At 42.9% G+C, this 26,957-nt stretch overlaps 1 protein-coding gene across 4 annotated transcripts in view; it reads left to right on the top strand.

The window, feature by feature from the left end:
• LOC129824451 (zinc finger E-box-binding homeobox 1-like) overlaps nt 1–26,957 on the top strand; it is a 97,871-nt gene that overhangs the window by 41,648 nt on the left and 29,266 nt on the right. For all 4 annotated transcript variants that reach the window (XM_055884131.1, XM_055884130.1, XM_055884129.1 and 1 more), the window contains exon 2: nt 4,830–4,994. In XM_055884131.1, coding sequence (XP_055740106.1) covers nt 4,830–4,994 — 165 coding nt within the window. The remainder of the gene's footprint in view (nt 1–4,829; nt 4,995–26,957) is intronic.

Below are 26,957 nucleotides of genomic sequence, written 5' to 3'. Positions count from 1 at the left end.
GATAATATGTACAATCCCGCTTGAAAATCCCGATTTTATCATATTTGGGGTAATAGATCACAGATTCCAAGGTCAATTAGCTACAGGACAATATTTCTACCTAATTAATTACACAAAAATAAATACACCCCCTCCAACACCCCTGTCGTAACAACACTTCACAATTTGACACACATGTACATACCAGCATGCAATCCTTTCTCCAACTAATTATTCACAATGTTTGCGAGTTATATTACACAGTACTAGGATATTAATCCATCCATAAAGATAAAAAATTTAACAAACTGTAGGTGCAAACCTGTCTATGACTTCACTCTTTCCCAAGGGTGTTAGTATGTACAGTACCAGTCAAAAGTTTGGACACACCTACTCATTCCAGTTTTTTTTTTAAATTCAAAATAATAGTGAAGACATCAAAACTATGAAATAACACATATGGAATCATGTAGTAACCAAAAAAGTGTTAAACAAACTTAAATATATTTTAGATTTGAGATTCTTCGAAGTAGCCACCCTTTGCCTTGATGACAGCTTTGTGCACTTGGCATTCTCTCAACCAGCTTCATGAGGCGTGCAATGCATTTCAATTAACAGGTGTGCCCTGTTAAATGTTAATTTGTGGAATATCTTTCCTTCTTCATGCGTTAGAGCCAATAAGTTGTGTTGTGACAAGGTAGGGGTGGTATATAGAAGATAGCCCTATTTGGTAAAAGACCAAGACAATATTATGGCAAGAACAACTCAAATATTTATGCCCCATGGAAGCGCATACATCGTTTTCATGACGTTGTCAGCCAACCCATCTATATAGCTAGATGCTAAATAATTGTATTGTAAACACACACACACGATATATTCACTTACTCCTGCAAATACAACAACCGCCTCTGTGTTTGCTGAGCTACATCTTCAATTCTGTATAGCCAGCTTTGTTTTTTCAACAGATAACCTTAATTTTAGCTTGCTAATTGAGCTGACGTTACCAAACCTAGCTACTGTCATGTTAGCCTTAAGTTAGCTAGCTATCTTTCTTAGTAATTTTAGCATATTTGGACAGTACTTGATTAGACAGTAATTGGTTAGTTAGTTATACTTTTTCGGGTGGTGATGCAGAGCTCCAGCAGTTGTATTCAGTGTCCACATAGCTAATCAATAACTGTACTGACAAAGTAAAAATCTGTCGTTCTGCACCGCACCTCTCTGATTCAGAGGGGTTGGGTTAAATGCGGAAGACACATTTCAGTTGAAGGCATTCAGTTGTACAACTGTCTAGGGATCCCTCTTTCCCTTTCCTGTCAAAACCCTGCGCATAAAATGTGCTAGGTTGCTAATGAAGCAGCACTGCTAGCTAGACTAGGTAGTCCCTCAGTGAAGCTTTTGAGTCGACATGTTTAAATGTAAATTACTCGAACCTGGCTTACGAGGTCAATAACTCTGAATGACATCATCATGGGCTAACAAAATGTGCTATAGTAACAGCAACCTAACAAAGTTTACCTCGGGTTCTCCTTCTCATCTTTGCGCTCTCTCCCTCAGAGAATGAACAGTCACCAGCGCGCCGGATTATAATTTCTTTGGACAAATAAGAAAAGACTTTGGAAAACCCCGTTGACTCTGCCTTCTAAAGTGCCACCGTACACAGAAATGCTGTTATTAGGCAGCACTAAAAAGGCATGGCAGGCAAGGGCTCATGTTTAGGAGCATTAATTGCAGTGTGTAATGCAGTGTTGCATTGCTTGTTTTAAACCATCCCAGCAGTGGAAAAAGCCTCGGGACGGAGAGAATATAATTTGGGGCTAAAGCCCGGGTCTGGTGACCTCGATGGTTTACATGTTGTCAGCAATCTAAGACAGGGGTGTCAAACTCATTCCATGGAGGTCCTAGTGTCTGCAGGTTTTTGTTTTTTTAACCATTCAATTAAGACCTAGACAACTAGGTGAGGGAAGTGATTTACTAATTAGTGACCTTAATTCCTCAGTCAAGTACAAGGGAGGAGCGAAAACCCGCAGACACTCGGCCCTCCGTGGAATAAGTTTGACACATAATCTAAGCCAACCCCATAGTTGTGCACACGTTGGTATTGTTGCTAAAAAAAACTACCCATCTATGGCTTGTGACAATATGGTTGATTGAAAAGGGTGTATCGTTTTTCACACTTGCTATTGTATTGATAATGAAGTCTCCTGAGTGGCGCAGCGGTCTGAGGCACTGCATCTCATCACTACAGACACTGGTTCGATTCCAGGCTGTATCACAACCGGCCGTGATTGGGAGTCCCACAGGGCGGCGCACAATTGGCCCAGTGCGGTCCGGGTTAGGTTTTGGCCGCGGTCGGCCATTGTAAATAAGAATTTGTTCTTAACTGACTTGCCTAGTTAAATAAAGGTAAACATATATATATATTTTTTAATAACCTCAATTTCATCAGCAGTACCATACTGAAATACATCACTGGCTGAGGCATTGCTCTCCATCTTGACCACTGGCCTACTACTCAAACTTCTCTCCTCTGCTATCATATCATCATGGCCCTGCTCTGCCAGCTTCCACACAAAGACAAGGGAATGATGCCACACCCTGCCTCACATCATCAGTAGCAGGCTGTGCCTCTGTCATAGGAGCCTCTAGTATGAGCAAATAGAATTAGAGTCTCTCTGTGTCGCTACATCCCCCCCACTAGCCCCCCAGCTGCGGCTGTGGCTGCACCCGTGATTGCCTATGTCCACCCCAGCCCACCCCTCCCTACCCCACACCATCCCACCAGCTGCACACAGTCATACTCACCCTGTGCATGCCTTGTCTCAGCCAGGTGTGTATGCAGGTCTAATTACACACGGCCATAGGAGGAGATGGGAAATTGATTTAGTGGCAAGCTGTGACGACTGGCTGTTATCTAAACACTGTGAGTGTAGCGTGGTGATAACATGCAGATAAGACTTAGATGCCCCGGGGGCTGCCATCTGTCTGTCTTACTACTGCCTCTCTTGAGAACAAAACAGACTGCGCAGATGAATGGTTAAAAACCAGCAGCACGCCGTACTATCGCCTCTGACCACAGAACATCGGCCGTCATTTTCGGGTTCATTTCACAACGATTCTAGCCTAGGCTACGTGTTGAATCTGGCTTGTCAGATGTACTTTCCAATCTATGGCTGATGATGTATCGGTATGGCACTTCTCATCACTCATTTCAGGTTGGAACCAGACATTATTGTTCCCGCCCGGCTGCCCAACACATCATATCATCCCAGAGCCATTTCTCCCGGAGAGTTCATCTGAAAAGGACAAACTGCAGCCAGGAGGAAAAATAATCACTTGCTTATCACCCTGGAGAGAGCAAATGTATTTCACATGGCTGCAGTCACTGATTTTATCTGTAGGCACTTTGTTTTAATGGGGGGACTGTGTGAAAAATTGCCCGTCCACACTGCTTGAATGAACTGCTCCTGTATGGGTGCACAGGGAGGTGGGTGAAGATGACTACGGGGAGGAGGGAGGCGGGAGGGAGGAAAGATGTTTGCATGGTGCTGGAGTGAGCAACGAGACCCATTTGAAAATGCAGGAGGGTGTGTGTGTGTGTGTGTGTGTGTGTGTGTGTGTGTGTGTGTGTGTGTGTGTGTGTGTGTGTGTGTGTGTGTGTGTGTGTGTGTGTGTGTGTGTGTGTGTGTGTGTGTGTGTGTGTGTGTGTGTTGGGAGCGATGAGGAGGTTGTTTAAGGAGGGCTAAGAAGTGGTTGTTTGTTCACAGGTGACAGGTGCTGCAGTCACAGCGCTTCTTCATTACTCTGTGGTTAGTGGCATGTCGTAACTCTACACACACACACACACACACGGTCACCAACACACCCACCCTCCACATCGATCCAGATTGTCGTCGACTTGTCTGGTCATGATGGCATGATCGTCTGCCTGCCCGGCAGAAAACACTGAATCAGCCCAGAAGGAAATATGTCTGGACTAAAGGGGAGGAGGAGGCATAGGCTGTCCCCCACATGGTGCCCCATTCCCTATATAGTGCCCTACTTTTGACCAGGGCCCATAGGGCTCTGGTCAAAAGTAGTACACTATGTAGGGAATAGTGTGCCATTTGGGATGCAGCATTAGCACACATATTCTTAGCATACACAGCCTAGCTTATTTAAAGGCGCTGCTGCTCTGCATCAAATCAACACGTTCTTCTCCTCTCTTATCTGTCAATGGGTCTCTCTCTTTCTCCCTCTATTTCTCTCTCTTTTATCTGTCAATGGGTCTCTCTCTCCCTCTCTATTTCTCTCGCCTTTATTTGTCAATGGGGCTGTGTAAACACTGGAACAGAGGTCTCAGGGTTCATCACTTGAGAAAATGACATTCAAGATAGCTAGCAATGTTATTATGGATCATTTCAACTTTCAACATGTCGTAGAGAGCAAAGGTTAGAGGACAAAGGTTACTCTTTATTTGTTGTATTTGGAATGATTTTAGCATTTTCCATTACGTTTTCCAAACCTTTTATATCTGTTTTTCCCACGTAACAATTCCAACGCACCTACATGTAAGCCTAGTAATTCTCTTATCTTTCTACTAAGCCGTTATAATAGTATGTTACATTTCTGCAACAACAATGCAACAGTGACCCACTGAACTGTAAGCCACAGGCACTTCGACTACCAGATTATTTCCCTCTATCTCTTATTGATTTAGCGTCCTGTCCAGGGGGTGTACTTGTACATCAAGCTACCTCACTACAGGAACAGGAGCTCCTGCTCTATGGGCTGTTCTGGCTGAGACTTACCTCTTTACTTACTTATTCATTGACCGTCCTCTTTCTCTTCTCTCTGTGTCTCCACAGTAACAAATTACAACAATGTTGTGGAGGGCCAGTCAGACTCTGACGATGAGGACAAGCTACACATAGTGGAGGAGGAGCCTGATGGTGACAGCACGGTGCCAGACGACGCCTCAGTAGTATTAACCCAGAACGGTACAGAGACGCACCGAGACACCTGGGATGGAGGTGAGACTCTAGGCTAGAGCATAGAATACGATAGCTGTGTGTGTGTGTGTGTGTGTGTGTGTGTGTGTGTGTGTGTGTGTTTGTGTGTGGTTAGACTATACAGTACATACAGAACAATTACTTTTCAATTGTATTCATTTGTCTGACGCTCTAATCTAGAGCGATTTGCAGTCAATGCGTCAACTAAGTTTAGTAGGGAAAAAATATTGCGTATGACAGTCATTGCAAGTCGTTGCCCTTCTTCGAAATAGCTGCTATCAGCAGAATCCGTGCCAGGAAGAAAAAAACAAATGCAGGTGTGAGTGCAAAAAAACAGGACACACAACCACATTGCCGTTTCGTATTTTTTGTTAACATCTTTTCATTGACTTTAGAAACACACCAATTTCCAACTGGTAATGACACTGACACATCAGGCATATTCAAGAGGTAGGACAGCTACATTTACATTATCCTGCTCGCCAAAGACTGTGGGCATTTGGCCCAAGCTTCAACTAAGACATCGCTTTTCCCCCTGGATCTGGAATGTTCTTACATGGTTTCCGTGATGTTTGTTTCACGCGGTCTGTCTTAAGGCAGTGAATTTCGGTCTTCCTTCACACTACGGTTGATTCCCAAATGGCACCCTATTCCCTATGTAGTGCACTACTTTCGACCAGAGCCTTATGGGCCCCGAGTCAAAAGTTAGTGCGCTGCGAAGAGAATAGTTGTGGTTAAGATGTCTTTTTAGGTGTGGTCTGTTTGAGGACGTGCTGTCGTATTGAAGATTGCACACATGGACTGGACACCGACATGACTGCTGGCAGTTTATGCACCATTTATGTTGTTGTCTGCGTGCACACACAAAACAATGCTGGGTTAAAACAACACCATTTGGGTAAATATTGAACAGAACACACATTGGTTTATTTTGACTCAGCCAGTTGGGTCACAAACAACCCACTGTTTTCTTTAAGTTGGGTTGTTGATGTAGGCTTTTTGAGCTATGATCCATTTGGGTCAGATCAGAAGACTGGAGGCGTGGTTTAGTAGGGGTGTGGGTTTCAGATAGTTATTTTTGGCCACCTGTGAGCACATGTAATTCCAGTTAATCTGTTCTGTTGTGTTGTCAACACATGTTAAGGTTGAGCCCTGACACTTTTGTAGCTTTAATAAGGCTAGCACAAGAGTAGGAGTTCCTTAAATGCCTATGTACAGTGGGGAGAACAAGTATTTGATATACTGCCGATTTTGCAGGTTTTCCTACTTACAAAGCATGTAGAGGTCTGTCATTTTTATCATAGGTACACTTCAACTGTGAGAGACGGAATCTAAAACAAAAATCCAGAAAATCACATTGTATGATTTTTATGTAATTCCTTTGCATTTTATTGCATGACATAAGTATTTGATACATCAGAAAAGCAGAACTTAATATTTGGTACAGAAACCTTTGTTTGCAATTACAGAGATCATACGTTTCCTGTAGTTCTTGACCAGGTTTGCACACACTGCAGCAGGGATTTTATGCCCACTCCTCCATACAGACCTTCTCCAGAACCGTCAGGTTTCGGGGCTGTCGCTAGGCAATACGGACTTTCAGCTCCCTCCAAAGATTTTCTATTGGGTTCAGGTCTGGAGACTGGCTAGGCCACTCCAGGACCTTGAGATGCTTCTTACGGAGCCACTCCTTAGTTGCCCTGGCTGTGTGTTTCAGGTCGTTGTCATGCTGGAAGACCCAGCCACGACCCATCTTCAATGCTCTTGCTGAGGGAAGGAGGTTGTTGGCCAAGATCTCGCGATACATGGCCCCATCCATCCTCCCCTCAATACGGTGCAGTCGTCCTGTCCCCTTTGCAGAAAAGCATCCCCAAAGAATGATGTTTCCACCTCCATGCTTCATGGTTGGGATGGTGTTCTTGGGGTTGTACTCATCCTTCTTCTTCCTCCAAACACGGCAGGTGGAGTTCAGACCAAAAAGCTCTATTTTTGCCTCATCAGACCACATGACCTTCTCCCATTCCTCCTCTGGATCATAATTGTAAATTGTATATGAAAATATCTCATGTGCAAAAATATTGAAGGAACATTGAAATTTGCAGTGTACAAATTTAACACGATGAACATGAATGACATTGACTCTCACGGGTGGCCTACAATAACTATCTGAAAGCCACGCCGCAATAGGCCACACCTTTGGATTACCCAAACACGGGTTAATTTAACCATCAGTTGGGTTTTTATTCACTTTCATGCTGGGTTGATCCAGCAGACGGGTTTTTAAAAATGTAATCCATAGGCTATTTTCAGGAGAGAGTAAATGTCGTTCCTGTTCATCACGTTATGTTCACCCTGAAGAAGGCACAGGGATGCCGAAACATTGGTGTTTTACCCAATAAATAACTGGGAGTTTATACATATGGAGTGTGCGACTCTCTTTGTTTTTATAGCTTACTGTTTATTCGCCATTAGTCAGTACCTCTACACTAAATAACTGTATCTGGGTGTGCGGCAGCTCATGCTATGTTATGTTTGTGCACTGCAAAATTTAATTTCCCTTCAATATTTTTGCGCATTACATATTTGTATCTAAAATGAATGACATTATTATTTAAATACCATAACAAAGTGGTAACTATCCCAACATTGGGATACGCATAGGCACTTGAGGAACTCAAATTGTGTAAGACTCATTAAGCTACGAAAGTGTCAGTGCTTAACCTTAACATGTGTTGACAATACAACAGAACAGATTAACCGGAATGACATTTACTCTCACATGTGGCCAAAAATAACTATCTGAAAGCCACAATCCTACCAAGCCGCGCCTCCAGTCTTCTGATCTGACCCGGTAGAGCATAGATCAATAACCCAACTAAGTGACCCAACTAGCTGGGTCAAAAATAACTCAACACGTGTTCTGTCCACTATTTACCCAGCTTCTCTCTCTCTCTCTCTCTCTCGCTCTCTCTATTATTATTATCCCTCTATTATTCTCTCCCCTTTTTCTCTCCCTCTCTTTCTCTCTCTCCCTCTCTTCAGTTAGACTAGATATGTCACGGAACATTGGATTTTGATGGTATTCCGCGGACACTTGTTGCCGTCTTCTTTACACACTTTCATACTGAAAAATGCTTGTCTAGTCCCACGTGCTGCTCAAATCAGTACTGCATTACTCAACTTTCCCCTGATACTGCAAATCTTCCTCACATAGACCCACCGAGGACCATGTTATATTTGATAGGCCGCATCCTGTTGTAAAGTAGTGCACTATATTGGTCAGGGTTTCCCAAACTCGGTCCTGGGGCCTCCCAGGGGTGCACGTTTTGTTTTTTGCCCTAGCACTACACAGCTGACTCAAATGATCAACCCTCTGTGGAAAGGGTTCAAGATGGAACCCAAAAGGGTTCTACTTGGAACCATAAAGGGTTCTTCAAAGGGTTTGCCTATGGGGAAAGCAAAAGAACCCCTTTAGGTTCTAGATAGCACCTTTTTTTCCCCCTAAGAGCGTACTGTAATCCAGTGCCTGTGCCAACACTAGCCTTACTAACTCCGTCCATTTGGAAACAGTTGTGCACCCTGATCCCTCCACCTGCTCCGATACGTCTCACACAGTACGAGTGCCAAAAACATGCCTCACTCACCAAATCCCTCTTGCGCCAGGGTTGATTCATCGTGAGGATATCTTGAGTGAGTAGGGATTTAGTAGCAGAGAATGCAACTAAAGCAGTGACACTTTTGGAATATGAGTCTTTCTGAAAATTGTTTAATAACATGTATGTTAAGGGCATATTCAGGGAAAATAATTAAGGTGAACAGGAAATAATTAAGGTGAACATGATATCCTCTGTGAGTGTCCATTCTGTGTGCTGTGGGAAAGAAGAGAGATGGGAAGCTTGATGGGAGGTTACTCCATTACCCTCTTGATTTCATATAGCCCCTGTTGGCTGGCGCCACCCGGCTTCCTGTGTGGTACTGTGTTTTAGTGTGGGCTGCGAGCTGCCTGGGAGTACTGTACTCAGAGCCTGGGACTACTCTCTCTCCCTCTCTCTCTCCCTCTCTCTCTTTCCCTGAACAGATTATCTCTGCTCTCCTCAGGCAGGGCGGCTACCTTTGGGAGATCTGAGACATGCACGCAAGCACGTGCACACACACTGACACTTACACATACTCATTCACTGGGAACACCATGTCATTTCAACATGGACATTTGGGTAATATTTGGTTGAGACTTTGATCAATGAGGTTTCAACCGTCATTCACCCACGTTCAACCATTTAAAAAGCACAACAAAGTTCAAATGGGAATACAACGTCAGATATTTTGTATTTATACATAAACCTAATGAGTTATCACTGTGCTTCATCTAATAGCACAATCAAATGTCCTGGATTGCGCTAACCGAAAGGTTGCTGGTTTGACTACCCGAGCCGACAAGGTAAAACCTTTGCCCTTTAAACAAGGCACTTAACACTAATTTGTGGTTTGAGATTCTGTGCAGATTATTACAGCAGTTGTGAAGATCCCCACAGACCTGCGACCTTTACATGCTGTCTTGAACATGCACGCTTTCTATGATTACATAAGAAAGACATTTAGTAACAGTGACCTCAGATTGTGACCATAGATGTGTTACTCATTTTAAGGTTGAACAAATACGGTTACATTTGCTTGTAAGATTAACTTTAGGCTATTACAAAATGAATATGAAATTGTGTTTGGTTGACAATGCAGACAAATATCAACATTCAAAAGGAGATTATTTTATATTGTTTTATTTTTTATTTCACCTTTATTTAACCAGGGAGGCCAGTTGAGAACAAGTTCTCATTTACAACTGCGACCTGGCCAAGATAAAACAAAGCAGTGCGACAAAAACTACAACATAACCGAACAAAATGCAAACATGTAACCCAGACACAGACCTAGACAATGACCCAACCAAAACATGATGCCTATGGCTGCCTAAAATATGGCTCCCAATCAGAGACAAATGAAAGACATCTGTCTCTGATTGAGAACCACTCAGGCAACCATAGACATACCTAGAAACATTCACTCAACCATAGACATACCTAGAAACATTCACTCAACACAAACCCATACACTAAACCCAACACCCCCCTTTTCCATATAACCACCCAAAACGAGACAAAACACAAACATTCCCCATGTCACACCCTGACCTAACTAAAATAATAAAGAAAACAAAGAATACTAAGGCCAGGGCGTGACATATTTAACCTTTATTTAACTTGGCAAGTCAGTTAAGAACAAATTCTTATTTACATTGACGGCCTAGGAACAGTGGGTTAACTGCCTTTTTCAGGGGCAGAACGACAGATTTTTACCTTGCCAGCTCGGGGATTCAATCTAGCAACCTTTTGGTTACTGGCCCAATACTCTAACCACTAGGCTACCTGTCGCCCCAATGGGCCTAGCTCGAGGCTAGCTCAAGGCTAACTGATGCTTGCTTCGGGACAGAGACGTTAGCCAGGAGTAGCCACTCGGATTGCAGCTAGCTAGCTGCGATGATCCGGTCTAAAGGTTCAGAGCTTGCGGTAGGAATCCGGCGATGTGGTAGAGAAAAATCCGTCCGATATGCTCTGGGTTGATATCGCGCTGTGCAGACTGGCAGGTCTTGACCGAGCTGAGGCTGGCTGTTGTCCGAGTTAACAGTGAAGACCGCTAGCAGTGACTAACTGAATACTAGCTAGTAGCTAGTTAGCTGGCTAGCTGCTGATGGGGGTTCCAGTTCTAAAGTATAAAAATAGCAGATCCGTTCCACATTGGGTGAGGCAGGTTGCAGGAGAGTATATTCAGTCCCAAACCCACTGGCTCCAGGTCATCTATAAGTCTTTGCTAGGTAAAGCCCCGCCTTATCTCAGCTCACTGGTCACCATAGCAACACCCACCCATAGCACGCGCTCCAGCAGGTATATTTCACTGGTCATCCCCAAAGCCAACACCTCCTTTGGCCGCCTTTCCTTCCAGTTCTCTGCTGCCAATGACTGGAACGAATTGCAAAAATCACTGAAGCTGGAGACTTATAACTCTTATAACTCCCTCACTAACATCAGCTGTCAGAGCAGCTTACCGATCACTGCACCTGTACACAGCCCATCTGTAAATAGCCCACCCAACTACCTCATCCCCATGTTGTTCTTTTTTTGCTCTTTTGCACCCCAGTATCGTTACTTGCACATCATCTGCATATGTATCACTCCAGTGTCAATGCTAAATTGTAATTATATTGCCACTATGGCCTATTTATTGCCTTACCTCCCTAATCTTACTACATTTGCACACACTTTATATAGATTTTTCTATTGTGTTATTGACTGTACGTCTGTTTATCCCGTGTGTAATTCTGTGTTGTTGTTTTTGTCGAACTGCTTTGCTTTATCTTGGCCAGGTCGCAGTTGTAAACAAAGGTGAAATAAATCATAAATAAATAAAAAAGATCAATGCTTGGTTAAAACCCTGGATGGGAGACCAAATGGATAGCTGTAGATAGAGCAACTCTCCAGTAGGCGGTGCTGCCCAACTTAATTTTTTTTTTATAGTGGATATAACGTTGAAGATCTGATGTTGTTTCAAAGATACAAATTCAACATCATTTATACAAGCTTTGTCTATGTTGATAAGTGGTTACCACGATGAACACGAATGACATGTACACTGACCTTGCTATAGAACCAGGCAAACCGAATCTCGCTTTTAAATGCAACGCTGTCTATGATTTGGGCGGTGTTGATCTAATGTACAGATGTTAAACTCAACTGCACGGCCCATGGGTGACCTGGCCACCCATCTATCTGAGAAGATCCGATCCGGCTATCAAGCAGCTTTGCCCCTCTTGAGACGGACCTACCAGTCAGCACGAATCCTGGGTGTATACCAACAGCCAGCGGACGCCTGGTGGCACCCTCCCCCACGGCCACCACAGTTCAGCAGCTCATTTCCCCATCGGATTCCATCACTACCACCTGTCACGCCTGCTCCCGCTCTCCCTTCCTGGCGCCAGGCTCCCCAGCATTACGCACTCCTGCCACCATCAGTACGCACAGCAGCCTTTCCCCGTCACGCGCATCAGCGTATTATTGGACTCACCTGGACTCAATCACCTGTTTATTACCTCCCCTATATTTGTCAGTTCCCCATCTCTGTTCCCCGCTGCTGCATTAATGCACGTATGTCTTTGTATACCCGTGTGCTGACGCTGTTCCTGTCCTGTTACCCATCTGTACCTGCTTCTCATCTCTGGCGTTGGTCCTTAAAACCACCATCACTGTGGGCAGCTCGATGGGGAGAGATTTCTGTGGACCGACCAAGGTCCACTGTCACCCAGGAGCCTGTGACCATGACATCAGCTCTTTCCTGCCCAGGGTTATGGCCAACTACTCCAAAATTGACACCATCGTCACCGACGTAGGTTTTAACAACCTTCGTTTTAGGCAATCTGAGGAACTGAGGGAGGACTACCATTTTTTTTAAAGACCCACGCTCGCACAGGGAAGAGAATAATTATCTCTGGCCCCCTCCCATACTACCGAAGGGATTCAGAACGTTTACCCGACTCTGCCCTAAAAGACTACCTGAAAAAACGTTGCTTTGGGAGCAACCAGTACTTTCTAAAAGAGACTGGGTTCACCCTAACCGCAGAGGTTCCACGATTATTTCCAGCAACATCACAAACTGTTTTAGAGACTGACAGACAGGGTCAACAGTTGACTTGGAAACCATATCAACTCCTGCAGAAATGGCACTATGGTTATTGTAAGTAACCTAATTTATGTTCCTTTAACTCTTCTAGTGAGTTTATACAAACGGTCATCTCCTACCATTCTGGTAGATTAGAGACTGTCAGAAAGCATGGTTGTAACGTTAATAATTTGGTTGTTATTCCATTGGTTACCTTGAGGCAGACGCCCCAAGGCAGAGTGGCCCACACTCATTGAATATGGCACTTTTAAATATTAGAGCAATCACTAGTGAAACCTTTCTCGTAAATGAACTCATTACTGAGCACAAAGTTGATTGCATGTTTCTCACTGAAACCTGGCTGTCTTCAAACTGTAGTTCCACTCTTATTGAAGCCTCCCCCTGGACTACAGCTTTTCATACTCTATCAAAAAGGGGGAAAAGGGTGCCTCTATTTTTAAAGCCTCTATTTTTACTAATGCTCTCAGCTGTAAGGACATTTCATTTGGCGACTTTGGGTCTTTTGAGGATCATGCTATACAGTTTAAATATTAGCCACCAGTGCTGGCCATAACCCTGTATAGGCCACCAAAGCACCGCCCCACTTTCTTTACTGATTCTTCTGAACTATTGTCTGTTGTCCTTGAGAACTATGACAAAAATCATCGTGCTGGGTGATTTTAATATTAATGTTGACAAAGAGACCGACTCCAAGGCCATTGAATTTATGAATCCTTTGAGCTCTATGGACTTTATCCAACATGTTTTACTGGGCCCACCCATAACCGTGGCCATACTCTGGACCTGGTTAATACCAAGGGGACTTCTATTGTTGATGTTGCTTTATCTGATCACCACTGTGTGTTTTTATCTACCTTGTTGCCATAGCACAGGGTAATACTGAATGCATTATTAAGAACTGCTATCTTACCTCTGAAGTTGCGACAGATTTTATTGAGTGTAAGAACAATACTCCATCACCTATTCTGACTTCCTCTTGTGATGATTTAGTTGATAACTTTAATAGCAAATTAAGGGCAACCATTTGATGCCATACCTACAGTAAAGTTGAAAGGCCACATCCAAACGGATACCCCTTTGGATGAGTGAAGAAACGACTCAATTCTAGAGAAATTGCAGAAAGGCAGAGTGGGAGTGGGGAATCAAAGTTGCAGGTCCATTATGATATTCTGAGAGAGCAACTTGGCATATATAACAAGGCAATTGGAAATGCCACACTGGCTTATTTTTCTAACTTTATCACTAATATCACTCGACCATTGATGGCCTGATAAATCCTACCCCCGAAAATCTATGTGAACTTTCCTCCACGTCTAAATTTGATGAGTTTGCGACATAAGAAAACATAACAAACATTAGGCTGGGTATAAATCAAGCAAGACCTGATGAGAAGTTTGATGATATGTGCCCTAACATACCACGCAGAGGCACCATGGATTTATTTTCCCTGGTTGACATAGACATGCTCAGGAAAGTGACATCACAACTTAAACCTTCTACCTGCGTTCTCGATCCTATCCCCACCACCTTCTTCAAAACAGGTTTTTATTGCATATCTGAAGAAGTGTAAGCTATTGTTTATCCCTCCCTGTTCACAGGCACTGCACTAAAAACTGCTATGATGAAACCCATTCTGAAGAAAAGTTCACAGGCACTGCACTAAAAACTGCGATGATGAAACCCCCTTCTGAAGAAAACTAATCTAGATTCTCCAGCTCTTAACAGTTGCCAGCCAATCTCCAACCATCCATTCTTAATCAACATTCTGGAGAAATTGGTTTTCAAACAGCTAAATGTTTTTTTAAAGTGACAACTGTTTTTATTTTTTATTTTTCAATTCTGGTTTTCGGGCCCACCACAGCCTTAGTTAAAGTGGTAAATTATCTTCGAGCCAACACAGATGCCAAACAGCTCTCTGTCCTTGTACTTTTGGATTTAAGTGCTGCATTCAACACTGTTGACCATGATGTTCTTCTGGACAGACTGGAGAAGTGGGTTGGCCTCTCCGATCCGGTTTTTAAATGGATTAAGACCTGGTTTACCGGTCAATAGTTTTTTGTCACCCTTGGTGAACATAACTCAAAGAAAATGGTTCCACAAGGTTCGATTTTGGGTGCGGTACTGTTCAGTTTATCAGAAAGCACAGCATTGATTTTCAATACTATGCAGACGATACACAACTTTACATTTTTGTGTCACCAGAGGATTTTAGCTCCACGGATAAATTATTAGAACGTGTTAGTTTTTTAAATACTTGGATGGCTCACAACTTCCTAAGCTAAATCAAGACAAGACTGAGATACTTATTGTTGGAGCCAAAGCACAGAGAGAGAATCTGGCCGCATATTTTAATTCACAGGCAATAATGATAAAACACCAGAGCTGTGTTTGAATACTAACATACTGTATACTACATACTTAATGAGTATATACTACATACTATTAGTACATTTTAGTATACTGTAAACAAACGATATCCTTTCAGTTGAGTGTACTAGCGCTTCGCCTGTCTACTGGAAGTTGATGCTGTTGATACGCAACTTCTTGCTAGCTTGTTAGTATGGCTAACAAATTACTAGCTAGACATCTTACGACTTCATTAACAAAATCCATTGAGAACGCACAACAACAGTACCGCTTAGCTAATAATGACGTGAATAATCAACATAACATACCGGTACATACAAGCAACTGCTGTAATGATATGCTAAAATATTGTGAAGCCACTCCCATTTTCTGAAGAAATAGTGTCCATTGCTTGTATACTTCATATTTTGGCGAATGTAGTACGACTTCCGGGAACTTTTGAAAGCCATTGGTCAACTGCAAAACATACAGAATGCTGCAGCATGGGTACTGACCAAGACCAGGGCTCTGCACCGCCTGCCTGTGAGTTTTAAAATTCATTTTAAGATTATTCTATTGGTTTTTAAATCCTTCCACGATTATGCACCTCAATACATGTCAGACGTGCTTTTAAGTTATGTACCCAGTAGGTCCCTTAGGTCCTCTGGCACTGGCCTTTTAACTATCCCAAAGCCTAGGACCACAAAGCATGGAGAGGCAGTTACTATGCGACCAGCCTCTGGAATAGCCTGCCAGGGAACCTGAGGGGGGCCAAAACTGTGGCCTTTTTTTTAAAGAGATCTTAAAACACACCTTTTTGGCTTTGCTTTTCCTCAGGGTGCTTTTTAGTCATTCAGGTTTTATTGTTATTCTTTAGTTTTTTATCCTCTTACGTTTGTTGTGTAGTAAATATTTCCATTTTTATTTTCATTGTTTTTATTTGTTTTTTCCTGTGAAGCACATTGTGTTGCATTCCATGTCTGAAATGTGCTGTTTAAATAAAGCTTGATTTTATGATGACATAATCCTGTGGTTGAAATTTCACCCTCAAAACAACAGTTCACAATGATGACAGACAGACAGACAGACACAGACAGACAGACAGGCAGGCAGGCAGGCAGGCAGGTAAGTTTGTAGGTAGATAGGTAGGTAGGTACAGTTGAAGTCTGAAGTTTACATACACCTTACCCAAATACATTTAAACTCAGTTTCACAATTCCTGCCATTTAATCCTAGTATAAATTCCCTGTTTTAGGTCAGTTAGGATCACCACTTTATTTTAAGAATGTGAAATGTCAGAGTAATAGTAGAGAGAATGATTTATTTCAGCTTTTATTTCTTTCATCACATTCCCAGTGGGTCAGAAGTTTACATATATTCAATTAGTATTTGGTAGCATTGCCTTTAAATTGTTTAACTTGGGTCAAACATGTCTGGTAGCCTTCCACAGGCTTCCCACAATAAGTTGGGTGAATTTTGGCCCATTCCTCCTGCCAGAGCTTGTGTAACTGAGTCAGGTTTGTAGGCCTCCTTGCTCGCACACACTTTTTCAGTTCTGCCCACACATTTTCTATGGGATTGAGGTCAGGGCTTGCGATGACCACTCCAATACCTTGACTTTGTTGTCCTTAAGGCATTTTGCCACAACTTTGAAGTATTCTTGGGGTCATTGTCCATTTGGAAGACCCATTTGCAACCAAGCTTTAACTTCCTGACTGATGTCTTGAGATGTTGCTTCAATATATCCACGTAATTTTCCTTCCTCATCTTGTCATCTATTTTGTGAAGTGCACCAGTCCCTCCTGCAGCAAAGCACCCCCACAACATAATGCTGCCAACCCCGTGCTTCACGGTTGGGATGGTGTTATTCGGCTTGCGAGCCTTTCCCTTTTTCCTCCAAACATAACAATGGTCGTTATGGCCAAACAGTTCTATTTTTGTTTCATCAGACCAGAGAACATTTCTCCAAAAAGTACAATCTTTGTCCCCATGTGCAGTTGCAAACTGTAGTCTGGCTTTTTTATGGCGGTTTTGGAGCAGTGGCTTCTTCCTTGCTGAGCGACCTTTCAGGTTATGTAGATATAGGACTTGTTTTACTGTGGATGTATATACTTTTGTACCTGTTTCCTCCAGAATCTTCACACGGTCTTTTGCTGTTGTTCTGGGATTGATTTGCACTCTTCGCACCAAAGTACATTAATCTCTAGGAGACAGAACGCGTTTCGTTCCTGAGCGGTATGACGGCTGCGTGGTCCCATGGTGTTTATACTTGCGTACTATTGTTTGTACAGATGAACGTGGTACCTTCAGGCATTTGGAAATTGCTCCCAAGGATGAACCAGACTTGTTGAGGTCTACAATTTTTTTTCTGAGGTCTTGGCTGATTTCTTCTGACTTTCCCATGATGTCAAGCAAAGAGGCACTGAGTTTGAAGGTAGGTCTTGAAATACATCCACCGGTACACCTCCAATTGACTCAAATGATGTCAATTACACAGCCAATTCAATCAGAAGCCATGACAATTTTCTTGAATTTTCCAAGCTGTTTAAAGGCATTAAAGGCAGAGTCAACTTAGTGTATGTAAACTTCTGACCCACTGGAATTGTGAATTATAAGTGAAATAATCTGTCTGTAAACAATTGTTGGAAAAATTACTTGTGTCATGCACAAAGTAGATGTCCTAACCGACTTGCCAAAACTATGGATGGTTAACAATTAATTTGTGGAGTGGTTAAAAAACAAGTTTTAATGACTCCAAGCTAAGTAAGTGTATGTCAACTTCTGACTTCAACTGTAGGTAGGTAGGTAGGTAGGTAGGTAGGTAGGTAGGCAAACTCTCTCTCTCGCTCTCTCTCTCTCAATAACCCTGACCTCTTACACTCTTTCTAACCTCCATCACTTTAAGTCACTGCCCAAACAAACAGTCTCTGTTGACCCTGTTGGCGCTTTATGCTGGTAATTTCCTCTACTGCAGGGATAATTAGTCAAATAAAAACTCCATTTGGTTTTGGCTGGACTCCTAAATACACCGAGAGATAAAAAAAAAAAAAAAAGAGAGCGAGAGAGCGAGAGAGAGAGACTTATTTGAAATGGCTATATACAGTGCATTCGGGAAGTATTTAGACCCCTTGACTTTTTCCACATTTTGTTACGTTACAGCCTTATTCTAAAATCCCTATTCAATCTACACACAATACCCCATAATGACAAAGCAAAAACAGGTTTTTAGAAATGTTTGCAAATGTATATATAAAAAAAAAACTGAAATATCACATTTACATAAGTATTCAGACCCTTTACTCAGTACTTTGTTGAAGCACCTTTAGCAGCGATTACAGCCTTGAGTCTTGGATATGATGCTACAAGCTTGGAACACCTGTATTCAGGCAGTTTTTCCCATTCTTCTCTGCAGATCCTCTCAAGCTCTGTCAGGTTGGACGGGGAATGTCGCTGCACAGCTATTCTCAGGTCTCTCCAGAGATGTTCGATCAGGTTCAAGTCCGGCCTCTGGCTGGGCCACTCAAGGACATATAGAGACTTGTCTATAAACCACTCCTGCGTTGTCTTGGTTATGTGCTTAGGTTCGTTGTCCTGTTGGAAGGTGAATGTTTACGCCACTCTGAGGTCCGGAGTTCTCTGGAGCTGGTTTTCATCAAGGATCTCTCTGTACTATTCTCCGTTCATCTTTCCCTCGATCCTGTCTACTCTCCCAGTCCCTGCCGCTGAAAAATATTCCCACAGCACAGCATGATGCTGCCATCACCACGCTGGCACCATCACCATGCTGCTCAGTTTGGCGGGTCACCAGCACTAGGAAGAGTCTTGGTGGTTCCAAACTTCTTCCATTTAAGTGTGATGGAGGCAACTGTGTTCTTGGGGACATTCAATGCTGCAGAAACTGTTTGGTACCCTTCCCCAGATCTGTGCCTCGACACAATCCTGTCTCGGTGTTCTACTGACAATTCCTTGGACTTCATACCTTGGTTTTTGCTCTGACATGCTCTGTTAACTGTGGGACCTTATATAGACAGGTGTGTGCCTTTCCAAATCATGTCCAATCATTTTAATTTACCACAGGTGGACTCCAATCAAGTTGTCGAAACATCTCAAGGATGATCAATGGAAACAGGATGTGCACACCTTCAATTTCGAGTCTCATAGCAAAAAGTCTGAATAGTTTTTTTTATTTTATTTTTACATTTGCTAAAATTTCCAAAAAACAGTTTTTGCTTTGTCATTAATCAAATCAAATCAAATTTTATTTGTCACATACACATGGTTAGCAGATGTTAATGCGAGTGTAGCGAAATGCTTGTGCTTCTAGTTCCGACAATGCAGTAATAACCAACAAGTAATCTAACCTAACAATTCCACAACTACTACCTTATACACACAAGTGTAAAGGGATAAAGAATATGTACATAAAGATATATGAATGAGTGATGGTACAGAACGGCATAGGCAAGATGCAGTAGATGGTATAGAGTACAGTATATACATATGAGATGAGTAATGTAGGGTATGTAAACATAAAGTGGCATAGTTTAAAGTGGCTAGTGATACATATATTACATAAAGATGGCAAGATGCAGGAGAAGATATAGAGTACAGTATATTTTTATTTTATTTTTTATTTCACCTTTATTTAACCAGGTAGGCTAGTTGAGAACAAGTTCTCATTTGCAACTGCGACCTGGCCAAGATAAAGCATAGCAGTGTGAACAGACAACAACACAGAGTTACACATGGAGTAAACAATAAACAAGTCAATAACATGGTAGAAAAAAAAAGAGAATCTATGTACAATGTGTACAAAAGGCATGAGGTAGGCAATAAATCGAGTAATTACAATTTAGCAGATTAACAATGGAGTGATAAATCATCAGATGATCATGTGCAAGAAGAGATACTGGTGTGCAAAAGAGCAGAAAAGTAAATAAATAAATGCAGTATGGGGGGTGAGGTAGGTAAATTGGGTGGGTAGTTTACAGATGGACTATGTACAGCTGCAGCGATCGGTTAGCTGCTCGGATAGCAGATTTTTAAAGTTGTTGAGGGAGATAAAAGTCTCCAACTTCAGAGATTTTTGCAATTCGTTCCAGTCGCAGGCAGCAGAGAACTGGAAGGAAAGGCGTCCAAATTAGGTTTTGGCTTTAGGGATGATCAGTGAGATACACCTGCTGGAGCGCGTGCTACGGGTGGGTGTAGCCATCGTGACCAGTGAACTGAGATAAGGCGGCACTTTACCTAGCATAGCCTTGTAGATGACCTGGAGCCAGTGGGTCTGACGACGAACATGTAGCGAGGGCCAGCCGACTAGGGCATACAGGTCGCAGTGGTGGGTCGTATAAGGTGCTTTAGTAACAAAACGGATGGCACTGTGATAAACTGCATACATATATATATGAGATGAGTAATGTAGGGTATGTAAACATTGTATTAAGTGGCATTGTTTAAAGTGGCTAGTGGTACATTTTCACATAATTTCCATCAATTCCCATTATTAAAGTGGCTGGAGTTGAGTCAGTATGTTGGCAGCGGCCACTAAATGTTAGTGGTGGCTGTTTAACAGTCTGATGGCCTTGAGATAGAAGCTGTTTTTCAGTCTCTCGGTCCATGCTTTGATGCATGTCTTAAGGTAATGATGGAATGTCGTTTCTCTTTGCTTATTTGAGCTGTTTTGCCATAATATGAACTTGGTGTTTTACCAAATAGGGCTATCTTCTGTATAGCACCCCCTACCTTGTCACAACACAACTGATTGGCTTAAACGCATTAAGAAGGAAAGAAATTCCACAAATTAACTTTTAACGAGGAACACCTGTTAATTGAAATGCATTCAGGTGACTAGCTGATGAAGCTGGTTAAGAGAATTCCAAGAGTGTACAAAGCTGTCATCAAGGCAAAGGGTGGCTATTTTGAAGAATCTCAAATGTAAAATATATTTTGATTTGTTTAAAAGAAAATTGGTTGTCATGATTCCATATGTGTTATTTCATAGTTTTGAAGTCTTCACTATTATTCTACAATGTAGAACTTTTTTTTTTAAATAAAGAAAAACCCTGGGGGGTGCCTGTTGCATGTTATTTTGGCATTAATACGTGTCACATATCAGTATGTTAAAAAAAAAAAAAAAAAAAGGATTTGAGTCCCTGGCGGCGTAGTGTGTTACTGATGGTAGGCTTTGTTACTTTGGTCCCAGCTTTCTGCAGGTCATTCAGTAGGTCCCCCCGTGTGGTTCTGGGATTTTTGCTCACCGTTCTTGGGATCATTTTGACCCCACAGGGTAAGATCTTGCGTGGAGCCCCAGATCGAGGGAGATTATCAGTGGTCTTGTATGTCTTCCATTTCCTAATAATTGCTCCCACAGTTGATTTCTTCAAACCAAGCTGCTTACCTATTGCAGATTCAGTCTTCCCAGCCTGTTGCAGGTCTACACTTTTGTTTCTGGTGTCCTTTGACAGCTCTTTGGTCTTGGCCATAGTGGAGTTTGGAGTGTGACTGTTTGAGGTTGTGGACAGGTGTCTGTTATACTGATAACAAGTTCAAACAGGTGCCATTAATACAGGTAACGAGTGGAGGACAGAGTAGCCTCTTAATTAAAGAAGAAGTTACAGGTCTGTGAGAGCCAGAAATCTTGCTTGTTTGTAGGTGACCAAATACTTATTTTCCACCATAATTTGCAAATAAATTCATTAAAAATCCTACAATGTGATTTTCTGGATTTTTTTCTCCTAATTTTGTCTGTCATAGTTGAAGTGTACCTATGATGAAAATTACAGGCCTCTCTCATCTTTTTAAGTGGGAGAACTTGCACAATTGGTGGCTGACTAAATACTTTTTTGCCCCACTGTATTTCGTATATATTTGTATTATTTTTTTATCTAATTTTCCATCTATGGTCTGTACATACTCTCCTGCAACTCGCCTCACCCAATGTGGTATGGATCTGCTATTTTTACACTTTTTAAACGGAACCCCCTTCAGAAGCTAACTAGCTACTAGCTAGTATTCATCACCGTTAACGTGGACTGCCAGCCTCGGGCAACTCCTGCCAGCCTGCACAGCACGATATCTACCCAGAGCATATCGTACTGCTTTTCTCTACCACATCTCCGGATTCCTACCGCAAGCTCTGAACCTTTACTCTGGATCATCGCAGCTAGCTAGCTGCTATCCGAGTGGCTACTCCTGGCTAACGTCTCTGTCCCGAAGCAAGCACCTGGTAGCCTGGAGCTAGCCTCGAACTAGGCCCATCTCCCGGCTAGCCGAAGAGATTCCATCAACCAATCCCTGGGCTTCAATTACCTCTTTTGCCAATTGGCCTGAACTCTGCTGCCGACACGGAGCCCCGCCAATCCATCACAACTGGTCTACCGACGTAACCGTCCGAGGGGGTTTCTGTCCCGAAGCAAGCACCTGTTAGCCTGGAGCTAGCCTTGAGCTAGGCCCATCTCCCGCTAGCTGAAGAATTCCATCAGATAATTCCTGGGCTTCAATACCTCTTCTGCCAAATGGCCTGGACCCTTTGCCTGCCGACACGGAGCCCCGCCGATCCATCACGATTGGTCTGCCGACGTAACCATCTGAGTGGGTTTCAACAGACTCTCCCGTTGCGACGTCCCCCTGAAGCCCATCTGCTAGCCTGCTGCTAGCCCCGGCCTGCTAGCTTTCTGAATCGCCGTGCCTCCAACTAGCCTAGCTACTCACTGGATCCCATGATCACTCGGCTACACATGCCTGTCCCTAATGTCAATATGCCTTGTCTATTGCTGTTTTGGTTAGTAATTTTTGTCTTATTTCACTGTAGAGCCTCCAGCCCTGATCAATATGCCTTAGCTAGCCCGTATGTTCCACCCCCCACACGTGCAGTGACCACACCTGGATTAAATGGTGCCTCTAGAGACAAAACCTCTCTCCTCGTCACTCAATGCCTAGGCTTACCTCCACTGTACTCACATCCTACCATACCCTTGTCTGTACCTTATGCCTTGAATCTATTATTCCGCACCCAGAAACCTGCTCCTTTTACTCTCTGTTCCGAACGCACTAGATGACCAGTTCTTTTAGCCTTTAGCCATACTCTTATCCTACTCCTCCTCTGTTCCTCTGGTGATGTAGAGGTTAACCCAGGCCCTGCAGCCCCCATCACGCCCATTCCCCAGGCGCTCTCATTTGTTGACTTCTGTAACCGTAAAAGCATTGGTTTCATGCATGTTAACATTAGAAGCCTCCTCCCTAAGTTTGTTTTGTTCACTGCTTTAGCACACTCCGCCAACCCTGATGTCCTAGCCGTGTCTGAATCCTGGCTTAGGAAGGCCACCAAAAATCCTGAAATTTCCATCCCTAACTATAACATTTTCCGCCAAGATAGAACTGCCGAGGGGGGGACGGGGGGGGGGACGGGTGTTGCAATCTACTGCAGAGTTCTGTCTTACTATCCAGGTCTGTACCAAAACAATTCGAGCTTCCACTTCTAAAAATTCACCTTTCCAGAAACAAGTCTCTCACCGTTGCTGCTTGTTATAGACCCCCCTCGGCCCCCAGCTGTGTCCTGGACACCATATGTGAATTGATCGCCCCCCCATCTATCTTCAGAATTCGTACTGTTAGGTGACCTAAACTGGGACATGCTTAACACCCCGGCCGTCCTACAATCTAAGCTAGATGCCCTCAATCTCACACAAATCATCAAGGAACCTACCAGATACAACCGTAAATCCATGGGCACCCTCTTAGATATCATCCTGACCATCCTGCCCTCTAAATACACCTCTGCTGTCTTCAACCAGGATCTCAGCGATCACTGTCTCATTGCCTGCGTGCGTACTGGGTCCTCGGTCAAACGACCAACCTTCATCACTGGCAAACACTCCCTAAAACACTTCAGCGAGCAGGCCTTTCTAATCGTCCTGGCCTGGGTATCCTGGAAGGATATTGACCTCATCCTGTCAGTAGAGGATGCCTGGATGCGCTTCAAAAGTGCTTTCCTCTCCATCTTAAATAAGCATTCCCCATTCAAAAAATGTAGAACTAAGTACAGATATAGTCTTTGGTTCACCCCAGACTTGACTGCCCTTGACCAGCACAAAAGCATCCTGTGGCGTTCTGCATTAGCATCGAATAGCCCCCACGATATGCAACTTTTCAGGGAAATCAGGAACCAATATACTCAGTCAGTTAGGAAAGTCGGAGGGCCTGTTGTCCGGACCTCTGGCCGTCTCTATGGGGGTACCACAGGGTTCAATTCTCAGGTCGAGTCTTTTCTCTGTATATATCAACGATGTCTCTCATGCTGCGGGTGATTCCATGATCCACCTCTACGCAGACGGCATCATTCTGTATACATCTGCCTCTTCTTTGGGCAATGTATTAACTCTTAGTGTCGACAACATTCCGCTGAAAAAGCAGCGCGGGAAATTCAAAAATATTTTTTTTCAATATTTAACTTTCACACATTAACAAGTGCAATACACCAAATGAAAGATACACTTCTTGTTAATCTACCCATCGTATTCGATTTCAGAAAGGCTTTACAGCGAATGCACAACATATGATTATGTTAGGTCAGAGCCAAGTCACAAAAACACACACAGCCATTTTTCCAGCCAAAGATAGGAGTCGCAAAAAGCAGAAATAGAGATACAATTAATCACTAACCTTTGATGATCTTCATCAGATGACACTCATAGTACATCATGTTACACAATACATGTATGTTTTGTTCGATAAAGTGCATATTTATATCCAAAAATCTCAGTTTACATTAGTGCGTTACGTTCAGTAATGTTTTCTTTCCAAAACATCCGGTGATTTTTGCGGAGAGCCACATCATTTCACAGAAATACTCATAATAAACATTGATAAAAGATACCAGTGTTATTCACAGAATTAAAGATAGACTTCTCCTTAATGCAACCGCTGTGTCAGATTTTAAAAAAACTTTACGGAAAAGCATACCATGCATTAATCTGAGCACAGAGCTCAAACGACAAAATCAGCCACAGAAATATCTTCCATGTTGGAGTCAACATTACTCAGAAATAGCATTATAAATATTCACTTACCTTTGATGATCTTCATTAGAATGCACTCCCAGGAATCCCAGTTCCAACATAAATGTTGGATTTGTTTGATAAAGTTCGTCATTTATGTCCAAATTCCTCCTTGTTGTTAGCATGTTCAGCCCAGTAATCCATCTTCATGAGGCGTGAGCACTACGTCCAGACAAAGTCCAAAAGTTCTGTTACAGACCGTAGAAACATTTCAAACGATGTATAGAATCAATCTTTAGGATGTTTTTAGCATAAATCTTCAATAATGGTACAAACGGAGAAATACTTTGTCTGTAGAAAAGCCATGGAACGAGAGCTACCACTCACGTGAACGAGCTTCAAAGTTTGTGGCACTCTGCCAGACCACTCACTCAAAGAGCACTTATGAGCCCCTCCTTTACAGTAGAAGCCTCAAACAAGTTTCTAAAGACGGTTGACATCTAATGAAAGCCTTAGGATATGCAGAATGACCCCATAGACACTGTGTATTCGATAGGCCAAGCTTTCAAAAACTACAAACGTTCCCACGTCCGGTTTGGATTTTTCTCAGGTTTTCGCCTGCCATATGAGTTCTGTTATACTCACAGACATTATTCAAACAGTTTTAGAAATTTCACAGTGTTTTCTATCCAATACTACTAATAATATGCATATATTCGCATCTGGGACTGCTTCCACGCCATACAAGCTTCCACGCCATACAACACTCCTTCCGTGGCCTCCGACTGCTTTTAAATGCTAGTAAAACTATGTGCATGTTCTTCAACCGATTGCTGCCCGCACCCTCCTGCCCGACTAGCATCACTTGTCTGGACGGTTCTGACCTAGAATATGTGGACAACTATGAATACCTAGGTGTCTAGTTAGACTGTAAACTCTCCTTCCAGACTCACATTAAGCAACTCCAATCCAAAATTAAATCTAGAATTGGCTTCCTATTTCACAACTAAGCCTCCTTCACTCATGCCGCCAAACATACCCTCGTAAAACTGACTATTCTACCGATCCTTGACTTCGGTAATGTTATTTACAAAATAGCCCCCAACACTAAACTCAGCAAACTGGATGTAGTCTATCACAGTGCCATCCGTTTTAGCACCAAAGCCCCATATACTACCCATCACTACGAACTGTATGCTCTCGTTGGCTGGCCCTCGCTACATATCCGTCGCCAAACCCACTGGCTCCAGGTCATCTATAAGTCTTTGCTAGGTAAAGCCCCGCTTTATCTCAGCTCATTGGTCACCAAAGCAACACCCGTAGCACGTGCTCCAACAGGTATTTTTCACTGGTCATCCCCAAAGCCAACACTTCCTTTGGCCGCCTTTCCTTACAGTTTTCTGCTGCCAACGACTGGAACGAATTGCAAAAATCTCTGAAGCTGGAGTCTTACATCTCCCTCCCTAACTTTAAGCATCAGCTGTCTGAGCAGCTTACCGATCACTGTACCTGTACACAGCCCATCTGTAAATAGCCCACCCATATTATTTCTTACCCTCTTGCTCTTTTGCACCCCAGTTTCTCTACTTGCACATTCATCATCTGCACATCTACAACTCCAGTATTAATTCTAAATTGTAATTATTTCGCCTCTATGGCCTATTTATTGCCTACCTCCCTACTCTTCTACATTTGCACACACTGTACATAGATTTTTCTATTTTTCTTTTCTTTTGTGTTATTGACTGTACCTTTGTTCAAGTGTAACTCTGTGCTGTTGTTTTTGCCGCACTGCTTTGCTTTATCTTGGCCAGGTCGCAGTTGTAAAGGAGAACTTGTTCTCAACTGGCCTACCTGGTTAAATAAAGGTGAAATAAAAAATAAAATGAACTGTTTCGCTGCAAGACAAGGCTCCGCT

The sequence above is a fragment of the Salvelinus fontinalis genome, chromosome 26 (assembly GCF_029448725.1).
Source record: "Salvelinus fontinalis isolate EN_2023a chromosome 26, ASM2944872v1, whole genome shotgun sequence".
Classification (NCBI taxonomy): Eukaryota; Metazoa; Chordata; class Actinopteri; order Salmoniformes; family Salmonidae; genus Salvelinus; species Salvelinus fontinalis.
Note: the sequence above shows the minus strand (reverse complement) of the source record. Positions and strands in the feature narration are given on the sequence as shown.